The following is a 24100-nucleotide window of genomic DNA, read 5'->3' as shown; positions in this document are numbered from 1 at the left end:
GGCCGGCAGTCTTTGAATGAACAAATGATATTTAGGTGAGGGGGAAGGAGTCGAGCATGGGGGCCAGGCAGTCCGGATCTTGCTTGTCCCATCTGACCCGGGATTCCGTGATTAGAGGGAGAATGGCTGTTTTGATGAGGCGACCCCTTGCCATAACTTTGTGGTTAAGAGTGTGTACGCCAGTGTGTCAATCCCACTCAGCAGCCTTGTGCTATAGATGCTAATGATTATCCCCATTTTACAGACGAGGTAATCGAGGCACGAGAGGTAACTTCTTCTTAAGGTCCCACAGCGAACCAACTGGTGGAGCTTGGATATGTGTCCTGGCTTCTTTGCTCTCCTGCTTCTCATAGTCTGTCTTTGCTGATTAAATTATATCTGTACGTTGCTTGGTGCGGAGTAAATGCTAAATGCACAGACTAACTAGATACAGATTATACTTATCCACCCAAACTTGTGAGTACAGCACAGGACCTTGGGACTAGTTACATAGCTCCCAGGAGCAGGAAGCTCCGGCAGTACCTTTCAGAATTGTCCCCTCCTGATGTGACCTCTTGAATAGAATGTGATTGGCACCACCTCCCTCAGCTGATACAGTGTCTCTTCGTCCTCCTTACACGGGATTCCTCAAAAACAAGTTTCACTCCTCGTCCCCCCTTGGATCAGAGTTGAGGCCAGAAAACATGAGTGTAGCGCACCTGAGCGCCCCGATCCCAGCGTGGGGAGCAGCCGGGCAGTTGGATGGCTGTGTGACTGTGCTGCTACCATTGGAGCTGGGCGGTGCTCTCTCAGCCCACCTTCCTCTTTGTCCTGGCTCTGGATGAACTGTCACTCTCTGGCATCTTCTGTAAGTTCTTGACCTTCTACGGATAAGGCACGTCCCTCTGATGTTTCCAGTCTGGAAAGGATAAAAAGCCACTGCAGGAAAAGAAGGAGGGCGAAGGCAGTTTTTGAAGCCTGGGGGACGGAAGACAGGGGGAGATGGCATAGAATTAGAACTCTGGGAGAGACTTGTGCGTGCTGACTTAAACTTTTGGGGCCGTCGTTTTCCTCTTGCTGAGCAGTTATTAAGCACCTTCAGTAACACCGCCTTCCACTTCCTCAAAGTCTTTTCTAGTCCCTTTGCTTAGTTCTCTTGGAACTTAAACCTCTGTCACTCTTGTTATTTGCATATTTAAATGTTATTTTGATGGCACTCATGATGACCAACGTGAACACGCTGATTCTCTTATTATATGTCCTTTTATTTTCTTAGGGAAAGGGACTCAGAGAGCAGGGGCCAGTAATTGGCCTCCTCCATTAGGGTCAGTAACCTTTCTGATCTTTTGAGCGCATCTTAAGACCAGCTGAGGGAGGGAGGGAGGGAGGGTCAGGGGTGGCAGGATGTGAGAGGAAGCCACTGCTCAGGGAGGGAGCTGCCAGGAGAGAGGGCCCTGAGGAGGGAGCAGTGAGCAGCTGATGCAGGAGGAGACCCCAGGGGGATGCCAGGGAGGCAGGAAGATCCTCTGTTTGAGGGGCATTGCTCGCCAGGACATGGGTGTCAGAGCGCCCTGGTCGGATTTGGAAACATTCAGCTTGGTGGCGAGGCACTGCCTCTTCCCGGGGCTGTTCTTCATGGGTGAGTGATTGCAGCACAGACTTGACATTGGCCAACCCCAAACAGAGTCTGGGAGGGGCCCCTTATGGCACCTGTAGCTCCCACGTGGTGCGAGAGTGCTCCTGAAACTGGAGGCTGGCGGCAGAGACGCAAGACTAGCAGATAGCGTATCGTTCAGGGTGCTGCTGTTCAAAGGGTGGGCCCATTCAGGTAGGCTTGTTTGTTTTTTAATTGTTTACCTTTACATTTGCTTAACTTAAGCACAGTTACAAAAAAAAATTATACATGCCTTTTCATTGGGAATTATATACATGCACATAAATCAAAACAATGTGTTAATTACTGTTGTCAAATTTCTGATTAAAGCCATAGCTTTTTTTATTGTTGGTAAATTGATCATCAGCTCTCTTCACTTGTTTTCTCCTTGTTTTCTGTTTCAGTTGCTGATATGTGTTCAAGATGAGTGGGATGGGAGAAAATACCTCTGACCCATCCAGGGCAGAGACAAGAAAGCGTAAGGAATGTCCTGACCAGCTTGGACCCAGGTTAGATTCTCACTGAGAACACAACCAGTATTGCCCATGAAAGCCACACGTGTGAGCCTTTGATATTTTATCACATTGATTTCACACCTGATTCAAATGCTCTGTGGTTTTTTTCTCCCTAACTGTCAAGTCTTTGGACAGTTATGTATTATTTAGCTTCCATTTTAGATATGCTAATCGGTTACAGATTTTATTATTCTTTACAAGAAGAGGAAAGTTACATACTTCTGGGTCCCCTGTGTACTTTGACTCTTAAAACCAGTTTATTCTATATAATCTTGAATTTTTCACATTTTTACTCCTGTTTGCTTTTTTTTTTTTTTTTTTTTTTTTTTTTGCGGTATGCGGGCCTCTCACTGTTGTGGCCTCTCCCGTTGCGGAGCACAGGCTCCGGACGCGCAGGCTCAGCGGCCATGGCTCACGGGCCCAGCCGCTCCGCGGCACATGGGATCCTCCCAGACCGGGGCACGAACCCGTATCCCCTGCATCGGCAGGCGGACTCCCAACCACTGCGCCACCAGGGAGGCCCACTCCTGTTTGCTTTTAGAATGTCATGACAAGACAACCCATAGTAAAAAAGTTTGCTTTTATATTTATACTGGCTTTTATTCTTTCTTTCTTTTTTTTTATATTTAAGAGCAAGAAATGAAATATTGAATCCCCTTGCTTTTGAGTTGGTGATGAAGTCTGTGCGTCTTCGGTGACTAAAACAAATAACTTTAAAACAAGTTGCATATTATATCATATATCATTATGGGTGGAAGTATGAGTTGTTATAACCTCCATGCAGGGTAATTTAGCAGTATCTGTTAAAATTATAAATGCATATCTTCTTTTGAACTAGCAGTTCCATTCCTAGGAATTTTCCAACAATATACTTTGACACATGCAAAATGAGGTTGCCCATTTCAGCGTTGATTATAAGCACAAAAGATTAGGAAAAACCTAAACAGCTGTGATACATCCACACACAATACAGCTCTGAAAAAGGATGAGGACACTCTTTATGGATTGATTTTAACAATATCAATATCTCTTGAGAATATTGTTATGGAGAAAAAGCAAGGTTCAGAAAATCTTGATGGAGTCCTACCATTTGTATAGAAAAGGAGGAGAATAAGAATTCTATATACTGTTTTAGGATAATTAAGAAACATAAGAGTTGTTACTCATTTGGGAGGATGAGGGCTAGGCAAATGGGGAATCAGGGGTAGAAGAGAGACTTCATTCTTTTGATGATTTAAATTGTGCAAATGCTTTTTAAACGTTAGACAGCCACTTCTGTCCCGTGGCCAGTAGAAAGATCCTATGAGGAGCAGTAGGGAAGAGGACTAGGGAAAGAAGGAGGAAGAGCAGAAAGCCATTCCATTTTCCCCATCTGGTCGCCAAGCAAAACAAGCCTCGTAAACGGCCACCGTCCACACCGCAGCCCCCATCTTCCTGTGTGCGGCCTCTAGGTTCCCTGGGCCATCCTGGCCAGCCTCAGCCTTCTGTCTGTCAAACCGCCTTCAGGGCCCGGCGGTCCTGGCTGAGGAGGCTAGCTGGTAAATGGAGCCTGTTCTCTCACCACTGCTCTGCTGGTTCTCGGGATGAGCACAGCGCCTGCCTCCCCCGGGCCTTGGAGCACAGCCCCTCCTTCCCACCCATGTGTCATTTCGTTGGCATCTTCGGGGGGCAGGGGTGATGGAGGGAGGTGAAGGGGGTAGAGAGGTTCAGAATGGGGACTTAGCTCTTCTGCGCATGGCAGCCACTGTCTCCCTTTCCCTGGAATTAATAGGGTGGAAGCCAGCAGTGAAGACGAGACTTAGCAAAACCAATTCCGGTCGCTGCTCTACCAGTCACTCACGAGGTGATCTTGGACAACTCATGCAACCACTGTAAAGTGGAGAGATTGTGTTCTATCTTAGGTTTATTAGTACGTGAGAATAAAGCTAACATTTAGAGGCAAACGTATGAATGTCTACTACAAATTACAAGATTTTATAAATTGGCATCACATACAAATAATTATATATTAAGGATACAGAGAGCTGCTGCATTAAACAACTTGCTTTTCTTATTTATTGTATTGTTTGAATGTCATCCAGTGGACTCTACCGTACTTGAGAAAACAGTTGTATGCTGTAATTACCAAAGGGAACTTTTGAGTTTGCTATTTCCTCAAATTCAGATGAGGAGATCTTGCCAATTTTTATTTTTTCCCTCCCTTCCATTAACATTCTCAAACTCAAGTCGAACTTGGACCGCTTGTTTACGTTTTGCATGTCATTCAGCTCGGACAGTTAACAAAGACCCTGGGGCCAGTTTCACTTTTGTTTCTAGCTGTACTGTGGTTTTTAACGTTATAGGTTTGATTATGAACATCCTAAAGAAGTCTATGAAATCATAAAGATTTATTTTCATCATTTTGCTGTGCTTTATCAAAAATCATTGAAGTTTATTTATTCCTATTTTAACTAGGTTAACTTCCCTTCTTTTATTAATCTTAAATAAATTTTTATAAGCGTGAGCTCCCTTATGTTTCTAAAACTCTTCTTTATTTATTCAACAATGAATTTGATACCTCTTTGTTACCAAGCACTGCATTAAGCATACTTGGTGAGCAAATCATCCTGTCCTTGTCATTGTGAAGCTTACAAGTCCAGTGGGAGACATGAAACACATTGAACAAATGATCACACAAGTAAATATGTAATTACCAACTGGGGTAAGTTTGATTTCAAAAGAAAAACCATGCAACATTTAGGGCAGATTCGAGGGGTTTTTTCCACCAGAGTATTCCATGTTTCTATAAGTAACTTTTGTTTGCTCTCTCTATATTAGAACTTGGTTAACATGCTTCTCTTTTTCATAATAGCCCCAAGAGGAGCACTGAGAAACGTAATCGTGAACAGGAAAATAAATATATTGAAGAACTTGCAGAGCTGATTTTTGCTAATTTTAACGATATAGACAACTTTAACTTCAAACCTGACAAATGTGCAATCTTAAAAGAAACTGTGAAGCAAATTCGTCAGATCAAAGAACAAGGTAAGAGGAGTGAATGCATATTTTGGAGAGTTTAGTTGGTTTCTCTTTTTCCATGTGTGAGAAATCCCTTCAGAGTCCCTTTAATCCATTTCTTAGGTTTAAATTATTGATGAGAAGGTGATGTCACAGGGCAAGATGAATGCAGGTATCACTTGCAGTGGTTTATAAATAGGCTTTATATAAAATTCAACAATTCCCTAAAGACGGAGGGGGCCGAGGTGAGGCAGGGTGATGTCACTTTTCACCTAGTAAAACTCAGCTAGGTGCCCACTGATTCTCCTCCCCTGCCTTAGAATTTTTACAGCTTACACAGCAAGCGACTGTCATAATTTGCAAGCAAGGAGCCAACCGAGGATGGAAACCAGAAGTAAGGGAGTGAAGCACCTCCTGTTTCAGCTCGTCAGCATATTGAAGTGTGAGCCTCAACTGGCCACGCCATTAAATTAGAGTTTCATATCCTGAGTGACAAGAGATAGACTGGAAAGGCTCAACCTCTAGATAGAATTCTTCTGTGAAGTTGAAACAGAACATGACAGCTTTCTTCCTGGGGTTTTCTTTTCTTTTCTTTTTTTTTTTTTTTTTCCTGAGATCATTTTCTGCCTCTCTTCTTTGATGTTTTTGCCTACAGAAAAAAAATTTAAGAAAATAATGTTTTAAAAATCACATTGGACTTTGTAGTGCCAAAAAAATCTGTATTAGCCAAGTCCGAACAGCGTCTTGGTGCCCAGGGCCAGTATATGCTCCTGAAGTCTTTATACACTGCTTTCCTTCAGGAGATAATAATCTCCTGTAATCTGTTTTTGAATGCATCCTCTTAGAGTTCATATCGGTTTTTTTCTCTGCCTTTTATATAACATTTAAAAGAGGCAGATTTTAGAAAAATAATGTCTTTGTCCCTATAGCTGTGTGAGCCCAAAACTTTGCAAGTACAGTTCTGTCTTCTAAGAACTGAAACATATACACATAGCATCTACCACGCAGTTTCTAACACCAGCCCACTCTGAAAATTAGTATTTCCTGGTTTCTCCATCAAAATTATATCATCGTAACATTCAGCTTTCATGGACTTTCTTCTCAGTTGCATGCCTCAGTCGCCTTCATCTCTTTCGTGTTCCTTTTGAGGTTCTCTAGTTATCAACAATTCAGTCTAATCTCAGCAAATGGATAAAATCATATTCCTAAAATTTTTAGGAGAAATAACTGGTTCAAGGTAACAGTGCTTTGAAGTTGCAGCATTTCTAGGTTCTGGTATCGTTGCAGTGGAGAAATCATTAAGCTTCTTGTTGCCCCTTTCTATGGATTTTGAATGATTCGATTTTGTGAACATCCCACATTAGGTAGAACTTTCACACTTGAAAACAGTTATATGTGTATGTATTTTACTATCAAGATCTTGCACAGGTTTTACAGTTTTGCAAAACCTTGGTTATTCCCCCCTTCAAACCATAAAACACGTTAAGATGTGTCACGCTAGGACTCTGCCGTACTTTCTCTGTGGGTGTAATCAAGGCCGCCATACCACGACCACCCAAGAAGCAGCGACAATAAAAACCCTGTCCTGTCTCCCTCTTACAATATTGTTTCCATTAATTTGAAAAGTAACGTGTTTTGAAAAGGGAAGCAGCAGTTAAAACCCAAATGAAAGTACAAGTATACTTTTAATTTCTCGACCAATCTAATATTTTAAGAATATTGCTTGTTTAATAAATTGTTTTTTAGAGAGAACAGGGACCTTAGAATCAGATAGGGTGGAGGCTGGGTATGAATCCTGGTTCTGTCTCTTACAGACTTTTTGAACCTGGACAAATTATTTTCTCTCTCTGCGACTCGGTTTCCTCACATAGAATTTAGCAATCACATCTAGGTTGCACGGTTGTTGAAGAAATTAGGAGCTACGTAAATGCTCCCAGCAGGTACTCATCACAGTAAGCGTTTAGTACGTATTCAGTAAATATCTTTCCCACATTCAGTGGGAAGGCACCTTTTTTCTTCACCTATGCTCAGATCTTCATACAGTGAGCTCTTCCTTCAGATGGAAAAGCAGGGGGAAAAAAAGGTGGGGAAATGGTTATGAATATGCTCCCCTACAGGGTCATTTGAAGAAAGTCACATTTTTTCTGGGGCCAGAGGACTCCGCATCCACCGACAGCTCTGTGTGGCCACCTTGGTTTCTCTCAGCAGCTGGCAGCCAGCTAAGGTTCAAGAGCAGCACGTAGGTCGGATCGGAACCCTTCCTTCTCCCTCTGTGTGTGTCCACCCACCCAACTGTCAATCAGTGTAAATAGAATCCAACCATCATCTTTACAGCATCACCCAAACTTAATTTGTATTGCAGTCGCAGCTATCAGGCTGAATAAAATCCTAACTGTCCTGAAGAGTTAAGCTGGATTGCGTGAGGTGCAACTAAAGGCTCCACAGTCGGGAAAGCGGGCTCCTGTGAAAGGAACCCGCCAGCGTCCAAAGCTCAGGCAGCTCAGCCAGGCAGGATGGGCTCTTTCACTCAAGTCTGCTCGGTCATCAGCTGCTCCTCACGCTTCCGTAGGCTTGGGAACAAAGGCAGAGGATGATGGATATTTTTAAATGGCCTAAAGGATGGGGTTTTGGAGGGGGTTACCAGCTATCTAAATGATGAAACCTCCCTGGTCTGTAGCACTTTCCGAGACCTGTGTTTGGTAGACGCTACCTCTCCAAGAGTGTCACACGGCAGTGCACCTTGGTAGCAGACCAAGTGCACACAGAGTCTGCACTTCAACCATGACACCAGCTTTTTGATATTGAAGTGGGGTGTTTCTTCCTATGTGATATGATGCTGGTAAATGTGGAAAACATCTGGCGTCTGTAACTTACAAAGAATAGTCATAAGTAGTGAATAAACTTTTTTCCTAACTGGGAAGACTAATATTGCTTCTATTTCACAGAAGAATAATAAGTAATATGAAAAATACAAATGATTTAATTATGGATTAGTGAGTCCAGTTTCACACTCCTTAGCTAGAAACTTAAATTTTAAAATTCCTATGGAAAATACCTGGCGATTCCTGTGCTCTTAAAAAATAAAATTGAAGCATAAAGTGACTGAAACGTGAGGGGAGTTCTAATGATTAATACATTTCTACTGCCCTCTTTGAGGTAGTATCTCCTCTATTACCCCAACGCTTTTTGTTCTTTTTTCTAAAAGAATAATCTAAAATGAATTGTATTGTTTGGAAAACATTTGTCACTTCATTTAAAGCCTCTTTAGTGCAGCATAATTTTTCATAAGATTTTTTTTCTTTATAGTATTTTATTTATTATCATTTATTTTTGGCTGCACTGGGTCTTTGTTGCTGCGCGTGGGCTTTCTCTAGTTGCAGCGAACGGGGGCTACTCTTCGTTGTGGTGCGCGGGCTTCTCGCTGCTGTGGCCCGCGGGCTCCAGAGCTCAGGCACAGCGGCTGTGACGCACGGGCTTAGTTGTTCCGCGTCATGTGGGATCCTCCCGGACCAGGGCCCGAACCCGTGTCCCCTGCAATGGCAGGCGGGTTCCCAACCGCTGCACCACCAGGGAAGCCCAGTGCAGCATATTTGAGTATAGGATGTACTTATCAGTCAGTGGAGAACTGGTTTCACCCTTTTGTTATTATTTTTCTGACCGTGAATAGCAGTAAGAATGAAAAGGTATATTTCAAAAATTCACATTGGTGCAGGCTAGATTGGGGGGCGGGGTTCCTTGTTGAATCAGGCAACCTAAAAGATCGTCTGTTTTCTCATTGTGATTATTCTAATGATTTAATTTAGATTGTAGTGCCCGTATGAGAACATTGGGATTACGGATTGGTTCATACATGTAAATTTCCCCTACAATTGCACATAGCATCAAAAAAATAAGTATTTTAAGAGAGGAGGTGGGGCAGTGGTGTGCTGGAGTCAGCTGGTTATCAAGCAACGAGAACCAATTGTTAAATTTCAAGAACTTTATAAGCCACTTGATAAGCACAGCCATTATTAAAAATTGTTTAGACATACAATTAAATTATATTTAAAAACACAAAGGTAAGGAAAACTAAAACTCATCATTTCCTAATCATTGTACTGCATTTTACTATTATCTATGCTCTAGCGGCCTTTTGTGTCTTGTGTCTACATGATAGAAACACTAGGTAGTGGTGGTTACTGTGAATCTCTAATTAACGTCTAACATTTTAACATTAGATAGACATTACATGCACACATAAAAAATATTGTCCACTTCAGCAAAAAAGTCACTTACAAACTGACAATTGAATTTCTACGTTCGATATCTTCTTCATGTATTTTCATTATTTCACTTTGGTCTCATTAACTTAAATGAAAATTTCAAACAACATTCATGTCAGAACTATATTCTTTCATCAGCTATAATTATAAGTTAGCTACAAGATAAGAGTTTGGCAAAAAATCAACAAACATTCTATTAGAATCAGTTGGCTGTCTGGAATTTACAATAAAGGGTGTTGTATATTTTATTATCATTTGTAAATTATATACTCCACATACTTTGTACTAGTAAAATTTGTAATCAACATTATGTAATCAACATTACTATTTTTTCCCCCAAGGAGCTGGTTTTTAAGCATTTCCCAGTATACCACTGGTGGGCATAGGAGGTTGTATTGTAAATGTAGGTGCGTCAAATTCATGAACTCATTATTTTAAAATTCAAGGGAATAGCAATGGAAACAACCTAATTCTAGCACATAAGAGTAAAATGTAGAGCCCATTAAGATTATTTTTTTCCTTCCAGTTTTTTTTCCCCCCATGTTAAATACATGAAGTTCTTGTGATGGAAATTCAATTATTCAAAGCTGACGCCTAGGTGTGAACTAATAGCTGTCACCAAGCAGAGTGAGCAGAAGGGCTCCGATATCAGATCCCTTCCAGGGGTAGGATGTCTGCAAATCAGGCTTTGGGGTGATGCTTCCAGACATTGTTTATGTTCCATGTGATGAAATCTTAGGGTGATGGCAGAGTCATCCATTGCCCTGGAAAGGGTAGGCATGCCCTTGTAGACACAGTCATACTGCAGTCAGAGTCATGGATCGCCAGTCAAGTATTTATGACAGTACTAACTCTTGATCAGTTGGAGAATGAATAGGAGGAGACCGATGACATATGTGTTCTAAGTTTAAAAAAAACAAAAACAAAAATTAGTGGCCCTTTATACACTCCATATAGTTTAAATTTCAACTGTCAACTTCTTTTTCATCCTGTTCTTCTAAAGGTGCTGACGATAATTAAATGGACAAAGTCAGGCAGCCGGATGTAAAAGTGGGCCAGCAGTGTAGACTGTGTAATAGACCAGCGCGAGCACCAAACTCAGTTGGCAGAATACGTTAGTCAATATAATGAGCTTATTAAGAGCACGAGGGTTCTTTAAAATCAGATGAACGCGGTCTCTCTCTTCACCACAGTGTCTAAATAGCCCAACATCTCTGGGCCTTTACTTCCTAATCTGTAAAAAGGGGATGATAACGTCCACTACACATTGCTCGTGTGGAGACTGTGATCAATGTGTTTATAGAGGGTTTAGTCTAGTGCTTGGCAGGTAAGGAGACTTAGCAGTAGTTATTGCTCTTCTCACCATGGTTTCTGACATCTGGACTTGGAGTCCTCATCCAAATGAATCTAGGTTTTCTTGCTAAGGATTCAATATTGATAAGGAAACAAGTCGTTTTCGGATGTTTTCTCTGTTATGGTTGTAAACCTTAATATTCTGACAGTGTTGATTCTTTTTATTGTAATACAGAAATAAGTAAACAGAGCTATCAAAACCATCCATTCAGAGACAGAACTCAGAAATGTAGTGCTTGGGGAGTTCCCTCGTGGTCCAGTGGTTAAAACTTGGTGCTTTCACTGCCGGGGCCCAGGTTCAGTCCCCAGTCGGGTAACTAAGATCATCCCGCAAGCTGGGTGGCATGGCCAAAAAAAATGTGCTTGGCGTGACCCTGGCTGCACCCCTCCCCCAGCTCTGTTGCCCCTGCTGCACCCTGTAGGCTCCTTCTCGTCCCTGTTACCTGAGTGACATTTTTCAAGAACCTTTAAGGAGAACTAAAGAGGGCTGGAGTCATGGCACTTTTCATTTCATCCTTACTTACATTAAGACAGGAACGAATCCGGCCCTAGCTTATTCTTCTTTTTTTTTTTTTTTTTCTTTTTTTTTTTTGCGGTACGCGGGCCTCTCACTGTCGTGGCCTCTCCCGTTGCGGAGCACAGGCTCCGGACGCACAGGCCCAGTGGGATCTTCCCAGACCGGGGCACGAACCCGCGTCCCCTGCATCGGCAGGTGGACTCTCAACCACTGCGCCACCAGGGAAGCCCCCTAGCTTACTCTTGAAGATTTGAAACTGTTACAGGGTTCCATGCGTCTAGAGATAAAGCAAATTTTATTTCCTTGTTTGAGAATATCACCTGTGATCAGCAGTATGTCCTTGACATTGCAGTTTTTAATGAAAATAAAATACTTTCCCCCTGGTATGCATATAGTTCACTTTCGTATTTTCATGTGGATTAGTGGCTCATACTATTAATGAAATCCTTAAAATGAGTGAGCAGGGTGGAATTCTTACTTTCGTTCCTCCTAGGAGCTCCTTGGTTTGGGGTTTTTTGGTTTTTGGTCTTTTTCCCTAAGTATATGGAAGTTTTTTTGTATTTAACAGCTTTCAGATGAAGAGGATTTAAATAATTTAATGTGCTCTAATGCTTTAGGATTTTAACAATTTATGACATGAGCTCTCATTTCAAGACTTAAACTGGCTTCCACACTCTAATGGAAGTTAGGCATCGCTTGTTTTCTTGCTCACGTTGTACTGTTAGGGAAAGAAATTCGGACACCCTGCTGTCTGTATTGATCTCACTCAAGAGCAAACATTCATTCCATAAAATTTTTACTGAGTAAATACTGTATGCAGGGCATACTATGCATTCACTAAGGGGGAAGGAATCCAGCAGTCAGTAAGTACTTGGGTCTTTTCCTTGGAGCATTCACTCATCTGCAGGGAAGTCTGCTTGTACACGGGAAGCTGTGGAACACAGGGACAGTGGGAATAAGTGTAATTACCGATGCTGGTACAGGCTTCAGGGAGGACAGTGAAGTTGACGTGGGCCTTGCTGTAAGTGTAAGATCTAATAGATGAGAGAGCAGGGGCCGGGGGGAGGAGAGAGACCTTCCAACAGGGAGCAGAGAACCCCGAGCAAAGGCACAGGAGCCCTCCGTGGCCCCCGGTGTGTGCGAAGTCGGACTGTTCAGCTACAGTAAGATGTAGTAAGATGGACTGAAGCATTTGGTTGGATCTGAGGCTGAAGAGGGCAGGTCAGAGCCAAATGGGACAGTCAGCGCAGGACCATAAGCAATTTTGAAATTTGGAGAAGGTGACGTAAAATGAGAAAGTCCTAACTATCTCCAGCAGAATTCACTTGACGTCGCCTACTATGGTCTCCAGACTCTAGAGATACCCTGTACTAGGAAGGGGAAACTTTTTTTTTTTTTTAATGCGGCTGATTCCTGGGGGCGGGGAGTGGAAGGCACATAACTAAAGAAACAAGAAGAAGAAGAAGAAAAAACTAAGTGAAAACATGAGAACAATAAAATGTCTCATTCATCTGTAACAAGAAACAATACTTTATTTCAAAAGACTTTCATGGGACTTCCCTGGCGGTCCAGTGGTTAAGACTTCACCTTCCAATGCAGGGGGTGCGGGTTCCATCCCCGGTCGGGGAGCTGAGATCCCACGTGCCTTGGGGCCAAAAAGCCAAAACATAAAACGGAAGCAATGTTGTGACAAATTCAATAAAGACTTTAAAATTGGTCCACATCAAAAAATGTTTTAAAAAAATAAAAAGCCTTTCATTTATTTTTATAACTTGTTGAGGGGACTTAAAAGGAGCAGGAGGAAGTGAAGGGGAAAAACGACAGATAAAAAGGCAGTAAGACCCACAAAGACCAACAGAGAGCCTGGCAGATAGAGAAGGCTGGTAAACATCCTCAGAAGCATGCGTGTGCAAGTCCAAACACAAAGGTGGAGACCTTTTTAAATATAAAATTTTATAGTTTCTTATGGCATTTTCACTAATGACTTAAAAGCAGAGTCATTTGGCAGCTGTGGGCACGTAGCTAAGGGCCCTTGGGCTGAGCACGCCCCGCCCGCCCCCCACGTCGACCCTCCCCTGAGTGGTCCGTGGGAGGTGCGTCAGTACCCGCTGCCTCTGCTACCGCTCGGGGCTTGGGAGTGTCTGCATCTTCCACTGTGCCCGGGGGAGCGATACCAGGCCTTTCCTCGGCGAGAATCGGCTGAAGATACTCGAGGAAACCCCCCTGAAAGGACGCCAGCTGATCCTCCTGCCCCAGGTTCACTGCCTACCAGGAGCCTGTGACAAAGTCCCAAAGAAGAACCTCACCGCAGCATCCAAGTCCCTGTGTGGTCTGTCTCCGGTCGTGCCATACTCCCCCTTGCTCTACCCTCCAAACCCCCTGAACTTCCATCCCCTCGCCTACAGGGTATGCCGCCAAGTCCACTGCACGCATTTCCTGGCCTCCGTGCCTGCTGCCTGGAATGCTTCTCTCTTCGTCCCCCTCAGCTGGTTGACCACTACCCACCTTTAATAGGCCACTGGGGTGGGGTAGGCTTATAGAGCACCGTGAGAAGGCATCCAGGCTGGATGAGGGTACAACCTCCAGTGGCCAGGGCCCTTCACCAACACCCCACGTCTGGCCGTCTGGCCCAGTGCTGTGTTCCTGTATCCCGTCTCATCAGTGTGTCTACCCTAAGACTGCTACCCTGTTGCGAATTGTTGCTACCACAGACTTGTGTGTTTCTTCTTTTGTGTCACTGGGACTCTTTCCTGCCTTTCTGGAATGCCTCCCTTTCCCTGTTGCTGTCTATTCCCAGTAGAGTCCTACTGTTCCTTCTTCAAGGCCCATCTCAAAGGCTGCTGTTTTAAACAAAAAACTTCTTAATTCGCAACCAGTATAGACTCATGTCCTTTGAATCTCCTATCATTTCTTGTCCTATCTAATCTTATTCTGATGAGGTTTTTTTGTGGGCTTTTCTTTTTCTTCCCCAGTTGAATGACAGACTCCTTGATGGCAGAGATTGTATCTAACGCGTCACTCACACCTGCCGCAGTTCTGAGCACAGTGTTTGTCTTATATAAAATAAATATCTGTCACATTTTTCTGATGCCAGCCTTCATCTAGCCTTGTATAATGGCTTTATATTGGGGGGAAAGAGCAGCCTAAGTTAAAGAACTTGAAGTTTTTATTCTAACAATTGGGTGAGTACATTCTCTTTCTTATACAGGGTTGATAAATGACAACTCCTCTTGTAACAAATAATATCTTTTTATACATTTTTTTAAAACAAATTTATTTATTTATTTATTTTTGGCTGCGTTGGGTCTTCGTTGCTGTGCATGGGCTTTCTCTAGTTGCGGCGAGTGGGGGCTACTCTTCATTGTGGTGCATGGGCTTCTCATTGCGGTGGCTTCTCTTGTTGTGGAGCATGGGCTCTAGGCGTGCGGGCTTCAGTAGTTGTGGCTCGTGGGCTCAGTAGTTGTGGTGCATGGGCTTAGTTGCTCCGCGGCATGTGGAATCTTCCCGGACCAGGGCTCGAACCCGTATGCCCTGCATTGGCAGGCGGATTCTTAACCACTGCGCCACCAGGGAAGCCCACGAATAGTATTTACAGTATTTTAGTTTGTCTCCTTAAAGTGCACTTGTGTCTTAAGGAACATCTGGGTGGTGAACTTGTAACTTTCATAGACTCTGGTTAAGTTTAGCTCCTCATCTTAAGAGAAGATAAGGATGACAGATCTACATGGCTTGTCACCTAGAGCATACTTTGAAATCCTGAGGGAGTGCTGAGTTTTTTTTATACTTTTTCATAATGATTTTTATTATCATCTTTAATTAACGTGGAGTATGTTCCCTAACGATTTTAAAGAGACGTATTGTATCCGACTAGAATAGAGAACAAATAGAAAGCATAGTCACACTGTATGCTAGTGCCGTGCAGATACGGGATATATTGGTTTTGAAACAACTTACATCTAAAGATTTTGTCGTATACGTTTAGATTTCCATGAGCGAAAGTGTACATCTATTCATTCTTCTTAGTTTGAAGAATGATGTAATTTTAAAAATTGAAGTATATTACAGTTTTGTGTTAGTGTCAGGTGTAAATTACAGTGTTGTGTTAGTTTACAGTGTTGTGTTAGTTTCAGGTGTACAGCAAAGTGATTCAGTTATACAGATACATATATCCATTCTTTTTCACATTCTTTTCCGTTGTAGGTCATTACAAGATATTGAATATAGTTCCCTGTGCTATACAGTAGGTCTTTGCTGTTTATCTATTTTATATATAGTAGTGTGTATTTGTTAATCTCAAACTCCTAATTTACCCCTCCCCTTCCCCTTTGGTAACCATAAATTTGTTTTCTATGTCTGTGAGTCTATTTCTGTTTTGTAAATAAGTTCATTTTTATCACTTTTTTAGATTCCACATATAAGTGATATCATATGATATTTGTCTTTCTCTTTCTGACTTCTCTTAGTATGATAATCTCTAGGCACATCCATGTTGCTGCAAATGGCATTATTTCATTCTTTTGTATGGCTGAGTAGTATTCCATTGTATATATGTACCGTATCTTCTTTTTCCATTCATCTGTCAGTGGGCATTTAGGTTGCTTCCACGTCTTGGCTGTTGTAAATAGTGCTGCTGTGAACATTGGGGTGCAATAATGATGTAATTTTTGAGAAATGAATTAAATATTTGGAGTGTTGTAAGGAGAAGATAACAAGAGTTTCCAATTATAACTTACTCACTGTGTGTGTGTGTGTGTGTGTGTGTATAATTCACTATTTAAGATTAGAAGTGGCTGAATACAATCAAATTTATGTGTAGTGATTTTAATATAGGAATAGATTAAAAATATAGAGCCTAAATACCACTATTTGACTCTTCTTTTTATTGCCATTCTCTGGTTGATGTAGGCTTTAAAGTAGATTTTTCTTCGTTTTTTGTTCTTTGGGTTTTCTTTGTTTCTCCAACCTGTTGCGCTGGTAGCACGAGGAAGCGGGAAATGTGGCTGCCTTTGTGTGCTTCAGGTCCAGTTAATTTTCAGACTGAGATGGACTATACAGTAATAAATTATTATACAGGCAACTATTTTAATAGGTCCTTCCAAGGAGACTTTTTTTTTCTGGTTTGATGAGTTTTTAATTGTGGCAAAAAGTATATAACATAATCTTACCCTCTTAACAATTTTTAAGCGTACATTGTTGCATTGTTAATTGTGTGCACACTGTTGTACAACAGACTTAGAAATCTTTTGTCTTGTGTGATGGAAACTCTATTCCTGTTGACCAGCTGCCATTTCCCCTCCCCACAACTGCTGGCAGCCACCTTCTGCTTTCTGTTTCTGTAACTCTGATGACTTTAGATACCTCATGAATAAGTGGAATCATGTAGTATTTATGTCTTTGTGGTTGGCTTATTTAACTTAGCATAGTATCCTCAAGGTTCATCCATGCTATACCATATGATAGGATTTTCTTCTTTCCAAAGGCTGAATAATATTCCATTTTATGTATATACCACATTTTCTTTACCCATTGATCCATCAATGGACATTAAGATTCCTGCCACATCTTGGCCATTGTGAATAATGCCATAGTGAATGTAGATACACAAATATCTCTTGGAGATCTTGTTTTCTATACCTTTGAATATATTTACCCAGCAGGGTGGTCGCTGTGTCATATAGTAGTTCTATTTTTAAATTTTTGAGGAACTTCCATACTGTTTTCCATAGTATCTGCACCATTTTATAATCCTTCCAATAGTGCAGAAGTGTTCTAATTTCTCCACATCCTTACCAGCACTTGTCATTTTCTGGTTTTTTGCTAGTGGCCACCCTAATGGGTGTGAGGTGATATCTCATTGTGGTTTTGATTTACATTTCCCTGATGATTAACGATGTTGAGTATCTTTTGCAAGGAGACACTTTGAAAAGAATAAGTATCTAATTCCATATGACATCGCTGAATGCCTTTATAGTCAAGTGTCTTAGTATCATAAATTGCTGAATAGTTTAGGGCACCAAACATGACCATAAAAGCTGAGCATATGGGGAGGAGGTTCTGAGGTACAAGAAGGAACATCTCTTGAGGCAAATCTGAAATCAGTAAGAAAATGAGAAATAACACAATGGCATTGAGATTTCCCTTTTAGACATTTTCCCTCGCTTTAGCCAGTTCTCACATTGCCCTGAAGAATGTTTCTTTCCCTGAAGCCTTTTACATTAAACCTCTTTATATAGGTTCCAGGCAAGGAAGAAGAAGTATGGCCTTCATCCATCCGACTTGTTATCTGTTGTCTGTAGTCGTGGGGTGAGCAGATCGAGGCAATCCCCACTTCTTTCCTCCTCTTATGACTGCTGTTCACTCTGAAATAGTTTAGTTCATTTCTACTTAGAAAATGTTCACCTTTTCCTAATTACTGAGTCATTTATCTCTCCTAATAAGTGTAGGAGTCCATTTTTAATCCTCTCATCTTTTCTATCACCCCGCCCGGTGTTTTCAAAGTAATACTTCCAGGAAAAGAATGATCATGTTCTTCCTCTTAGCTTTGTTGGTAAGAAATGGAGACCCTTACAGCTTATGCTTTCCCGCAAGTGCAGAGTTGAGTGAAAATTGGCCTTCTGCAGTTTTGAGGCTTATTAGAGTTGTTAGTTAGCTTTTATTCCAGAGTTAATCTTATCAGCACATCAGATCTCGAATCCTATTTTGTTTACTAAGAATGTGACAGTGAACGATAAGTCACAGAATATCAGAATTGCCGGTGTGCTTATAATAACTTATTGATTAAAGACTCGGGATACCCATTAACTTTAACCTGAGAATTGATTTTAATTTAACCGTTTTTTATTGTGGTAAAATATACATAACATAAAATTGTTACCACTTTCAAGTGTACACTTAAGTAGCTGTGTCACTGTTGACCGGCTGTCCTCAAAACACTTCTACTTTTGGTCTGTACTCTCTCCATGCTCGTTCACTGGCTTCCCTTCCTCATCTATCTCTTGACCTTCTTGCTGTCCCCAACTAAATCCCCTCCTTCATCGGTTTTACCTGTTTCCACCCTTCAGCTTTCACATCTGTGCTACATCCTGTCAGCTTCAGATCTCAGGCCTTTCCATGCCTCTCATTGCACAGATGCCCAGTGAGGGCCTTCCCCAGTCCCCTCTCCCCAGCCCTTGCCATTTCATCCCGCATCCAGACTTCCAGCCACCTGGTAGGCATCGCCCCTGGGTGCCCCATATCCCAGACAACTCAGTCTCTCCTCTGCCTCCTTAGCAGAATGGTGTGTCCAGTTCCCTGTGCTCAGTCTCAGGCCATGCCAGCACCACCTGTTTTGTGCTCATCTAGGCTAGAAACCTGGGTCCTGGTCACATCGACCTCCTCTCCCTCTTCACCATATGCAGCCAGCCAGTCAGCTCTGTCAGGTCCTCAGCGTGTCCTGTGATTATCTCCACCCCTTATATTTCCCATTTTTATTCTCAGCACCCTATTTTAAGTCATCTTTTGTTACCTTAACTCATCTCTGCTTCTCTACCTTCTATAGTTCATCCCCATTGCTACCAACATTGATTTCCTAAAAATGTGTTAGATATGTAACTCTTGTTCCAAAAACTTTCGGTGAGCCTCTTCTGCCTACAAAATAAAGTAAAATGTCTTCACATGGTGTTCGAGACCCTCCACCATCTGGTCTCAACCACTTTGGGTTTGTCACCTGCTATTACCTGTCTAGCCATTCTTCTAGGCAGACCTGAAGCCTTAATTACTCTTTAACCCAAAGCTGCACAGCTGGTGTTTTCATTGTTCGGTAAAATACGTATTTCATTTTGGCATGTAATACAATAGTTTAAACTTAAAAAAAAAAAACAACTCCCTGTGACCATGTAAACACTTTGATGGAAGAACCATAGCTTGTTCGTTCTTTCTTCCTTTCTTTCTTTCTTTCTTTCTTTCTTTCTTTCTTTCTTTCTTTCTCTCTCTCTCTCTCTTTCCTTCCTTCCTTCCTTCTTTCCTTTCCTTCCCTTCCCTTCCCTTTTCTTCCCTTTTCTTCTCTTTTCTTCTCTTTTCTCTTCTTGCCTCGCAGCAGAGCTTGAGAGATCTTAGTTCCCTGAGCAGGGACTGAGCCCAGGCCTTCAGCAGTGAAAGCACCTAGTCCTAACCACTGGACCACCAGGGAATTCCCAGCTTGTTCATTTTTATATCCTTCCCCTAAGCCTTGCACATATGAGATGCTTAATAAGTGTTTATATAAAATAATTGCCAAAAACTAGGGTTTAGAGAAAATGTCAAAGCAACATGAAATTCAGATTTTCTTCGGATGCTTCAAGAAGGTGTGAATAGAATAGTGGAGGGAAGAAAGATAGAAGGCAGTTAAGGACCGTCATTAACTATTGTGTCTGTTTGAAACAGCACCACATGAAATAAATTCCAGTGGTGTCGTCTGGAAATGACCAGGGACCGTGCCACGACTGTACTTAAACATGACGATTTCTTATTAACTCACGATTATATCTGGATGCCCGCTATGTGTCACATACTGTGCGAGTTACCAGAGATATAAAGAGAAGCAAAACACTGTCCCTAAATCCAGGGACTCATTAATGAATATCATTAAGGCCTATTTAGAGTACCTTGTCCTCAGCAAAGGTTTATTCCCTTCTCCCTGATGTGAGAACTCACCCTAGAGGGAGACCTGTGGCTATCCAGCCTGGCCTGTGCCTACATTTAATAAGTGATAAAGCTGGCATTTGGGTCTAAGAAAAAGAAGAAATGATTATAGCAAGTCAGTAAGTGCTATGACAGATAGATGGATATCGATATATACGTATAGCTAGATATAGCTATAAGGGAAACTGGGATAACAGAGAAGGTAGGAAAGAAAACTTTTTTGATCTCTAAGAATATATTGAAGTCTACCATGTAGGTAATGTTTAGATAGATAAAGGTTGGTACTAAGAATCAGATTCTTTATATCGAAGGCTACTGTATTTTTTCTTTAGCAGTATTAAAGACGTTATATAAATATATCCATACATACTATTTTCAGCTACCTTTTCATCCCTTCTGGAAGCCTGCTCTTTTCTTTTCTCTATCCCTGCTTTACCCAATTGCCAGACTCCTTCAGGGTTGATACCATGGTCTATTTTATAGATAAGGAAACTGCTTTGCAGAAACAGTTAGCAAGGTTGAGGCCTTAAAACTAGCAAATGAGGGGCTTCCCTGGTGGCACAGTGGTTGAGAGTCCGCCTGCCGATGCAGGGGACACGGGTTTGTGCCCCGGTCCGGGAACATCCCACATGCCACGGAGCGGCTGGGCCTGTGAGCCATGGCTGCTGGGCCTGCGTGTCCGGAGCCTGTGCTCCGCAACGGGAGAGGCCACAATAGTGAGAGGCCCGCGTACTGCAAAAAAAAAAAAAAACCTAGCAAATGACAAGCTGGTGATTCTGAAGCCTGTGCTCTTTCTACTGTGTTCCATACCTACCTCTGAGAATGGTGGTCAAGTCTTCACCTTTACCTTTGTTTATTATGAGAGAAAATATTGATCTACAGAGAGATTCCAAAAGCAGCACACTCGAAACCAAACTAAAGATTTATAATAGGTACTGCTGTGTCATTAGGGGTAGTTTTAACACGTATTCTTCTCAGAAGAGCTTTCGATGATTGGGGATTGGGTGTGACTTCATTAAACATCTTAAACCTTATGGCGGCTGCAGTCAAGGGCTATGAAGCGTTGTAGGTGGAGAAACTATAACAACAAACGGCCCTTCTGGGTTATGAGTGCCTCTCCTCCAGGCTCCTGTGTGTTCTAAACACTATGCGTTTCCAACCAGGCTTCTTTGATTCCGGATAAATATCTTCAATATTGTCTTTTTCTAGTTATCTCAGCATCAAAGGATGAAAAGAAAACGATGCTGGGAATTCCCTGGAGGTCCAGTGGTTAGGACTCTGCACTTCCATTGCAGGGGGCACGGGTTCAATCCCTGGTTGGGGAACTAAGATCGCACAGGCTGCGCAGCACGGCCAAAAAAAAAAAAAAGAAAGAAAGAAAAGAAAAAGATGCTAAGGTGTTGTTGACCAGAGAAAAGAATCTCTCATAGACATGAAAATCTTCTGAATACTGTTGCTCTGTATTCAGAGCATTCACATTTTTCCAAGAGGCAGATGACCAACATAAAATACATAGGAAATATGTTGTGAATTTACATTGTATACTTTCAGAGGCAGAATTACCACTAAGCTAGTGAAGCTTAAGACTCAGGGCCTCTTCCTGCACTGACCTTTGTGAAGTCACGTTCTTGATGAGGAAACTGCATTTGGGTCAGGAAGCACTTCTTCATAGGCATTTCAGATAATTTGTCTAGAGAGATCTCAGAAGAAGAAATCTGAAGCTTCTTCAAAGCTCTAGTATCTACTGTTTCTTTTCTCATTGTCTATAAAAAAGAATGAGAGGGCTTCCCTGGTGGCGCAGTGGTTGAGAGTCCGCCTGCCGGTGCAGGGGACGCGGGTTCGTGCCCCGGTCTGAGAGGATCCTGCATGCCGTGGAGCGACTGGGCCCGTGAGCCATGGCCGCTGAGCCTGCGCGTCCGGAGCCTGTGCTCCACAACGGGAGAGGCCACAGCAGTGAGAGGCCTGCGTACCACAGGAAAAAAAAAAAATGAGAGTTATACTTAATTTTGTATTCTTAAAGAGAATCCCTTCTCTCTAATTGCATCAGCTTCTGGTCCTACAAAACAGATCTATCCCTATATGCCAGCAAAGTTTATAATATATATGAGGTCAGAAGCAAAAGGGTCAGCATCCACAGTGAAAATGAGGGCTCACACATGTCGGGTGCTGACTGGGCTGGGAGCTACTGTTTACATACACGATCATCCCACTTCGTCCACACAACACCCTGTAGGGTAGGTTTACTTATTAACTCCATTTTACAGAAGGGGAACCTAGGGTTTAAGTGCAAGAGTTGAGACTAGAATTGAAATCCAGATTTCTACTGAGCTCCAAAGCCATTGTCTCCCAGTGGGGTTGAAAAATAGAATAAACGTGTTGCTGCTCCACTGTTTACTCTTGCTTTCTTGTGCCATTTGGAAGAAGTTGTGATGAGGGAATTGGGTAAGCATGTTATCCGTTGAATTTAAGATATCCTGCGATGTCGGGGCTTAGTTCCTGGGAAGAATATTTTTTGTAGATCCCTATTTCAGAAGAAGATGTACATGTTCAAGGCGGTTCTGCTTTTCCTGTCAGGAAAAAAAAAAAAAATGATAAAAGATCCCAAGAAAATAGAAAGTTGCTGTCTAGACCAAAAATGACTTCCTGGTATTTAGCCAGAAAATTGGATACCAAGCTTGTTTCAGAACATCCATTTTGTACCCTGATGCGAGCAGATGAGGAGTTGTGGTGCCAGAGTGAATGTTCCTCGTTTTCTCTGTCCACCTCATTTGTGCAGTGTAACCTCTGGAGAAGCAGCACTTCTGGCCTATTAAGGTGTCCACTCCCATTTCGGGGAGTGTATTGGGAGCAAAACAGACCTTACTGACAGTCACTGTGACCACCCCAATACTCATTGCATTGGTGACCAGAAGGAAAGTGAAGGAACGGGATCCGAGGGCTGTGTTTCACACAAGGGAACTCAGCTGCATTACAGGACTACACAGAGTGTGTTTTAACTTGGGTTCTGAAAAGGAAGAACGTGCAATGCAAACTTTCCCCTGGAAAATGGATTTTATTCGATTTCAGATATTTAGACTTAATATTTTAGATATCCGTAGCTGTTGGTAGCCTTACGTTTCTCATTTCTGTCAATCTGAACAAAAGAAAGCCCCTTTCAAACACGATCACATAGAAGATTGTACCTAGGAGAGAAAAACTGTTCATTAAAATGGACTGGGATTCTGTGCTTACAGTGTTAGGACCTTGATCACCTGTAATAGACTTAGACTCCTTTTGGGCCTGTCCGTTTTGGAAATAAGGCATTTTGCCCTGTGGAAGAAAAGTGAAACGCATAATGTTGACATTTGGCGTGGTGCTTCTTCCACTACATTCATGACTGAGGTACCTTTCACTCCCATTAGAGCCAGATGGGGGACATGGCAGAATCCCCGAGTCGTTTGGTGGCGTGTGTAGCTTCTACTTCTGGAGACCCGAAGTACTTCTCAGTAGACTGGTGATTCCTTATTTAAGACTATCTACATTAGATGGGTATATGCATACCACCATTCTGTAAGATTCAAAGTGTTATACGTGATAGAGGGAGAAAAAGGAAAGGAAGAACAAAAAAGCAAGCCCTATTGGAACGGACATGAGTTTTCTTTACCAGCTCAAATTAAGTTCACCTTCTTAAGACCTTTTTTTTCTTTTGATAGGCTATCTTCAATTTGTAGATCCTTTATGTCAGATTAGAAAAAAAAATAACGTATAGTACATTTTATTTTTATTTATTTATTTTTTTGCGATACGCGGGCCTCTCACTGTTGTGGCCTCTCCCATTGCGGAGCACAGGCTCCGGACGCGCAGGCTCAGCGGCCATGGCTCACGGGCCCAGCCGCTCCACGGCACGTGGGATCTTCCAGGACAGGGGCACGAACCCGTGTCCCCTGCATCGGCAGGCGGACTGTCAACCACTGCGCCACCAGGGAAGCCCAACATATAGTACATTTTATTTGGAATATTATTAGAGAACTAAAATTGTCAGAAGTGAAAGAAATTATTTTTGTCTTTTTGATTATATGGATGTATGTCTCTTGTGATTGAATTAGTGAGTCTTTTTTTTTTCCCCCTACTTGCCATGGTTTCTTTTTTTTTTTCTTTTTCTTTTTTTTTTTTTGCAGTACCTGGG

General features: G+C 42.2%; 1 protein-coding gene across 12 annotated transcripts in view; it reads left to right on the top strand.

The window, feature by feature from the left end:
- NCOA2 (nuclear receptor coactivator 2) overlaps window positions 1-24100 on the top strand; it is a 283479-nt gene that overhangs the window by 184242 nt on the left and 75137 nt on the right. For all 12 annotated transcript variants that reach the window (XM_060115470.1, XM_060115473.1, XM_060115461.1 and 9 more), the window contains 2 exons: window positions 2038-2142; window positions 5000-5172. In XM_060115470.1, the coding sequence (XP_059971453.1) occupies window positions 2057-2142; window positions 5000-5172 (259 nt within the window). In that variant the 5' untranslated portion in view covers window positions 2038-2056. The remainder of the gene's footprint in view (window positions 1-2037; window positions 2143-4999; window positions 5173-24100) is intronic.

The sequence above is a fragment of the Mesoplodon densirostris genome, chromosome 13 (assembly GCF_025265405.1).
Source record: "Mesoplodon densirostris isolate mMesDen1 chromosome 13, mMesDen1 primary haplotype, whole genome shotgun sequence".
Classification (NCBI taxonomy): Eukaryota; Metazoa; Chordata; class Mammalia; order Artiodactyla; family Ziphiidae; genus Mesoplodon; species Mesoplodon densirostris.
The sequence above is the reverse complement of the archived record's forward strand: the minus strand, read 5'-3'. Positions and strand labels throughout refer to the sequence as shown.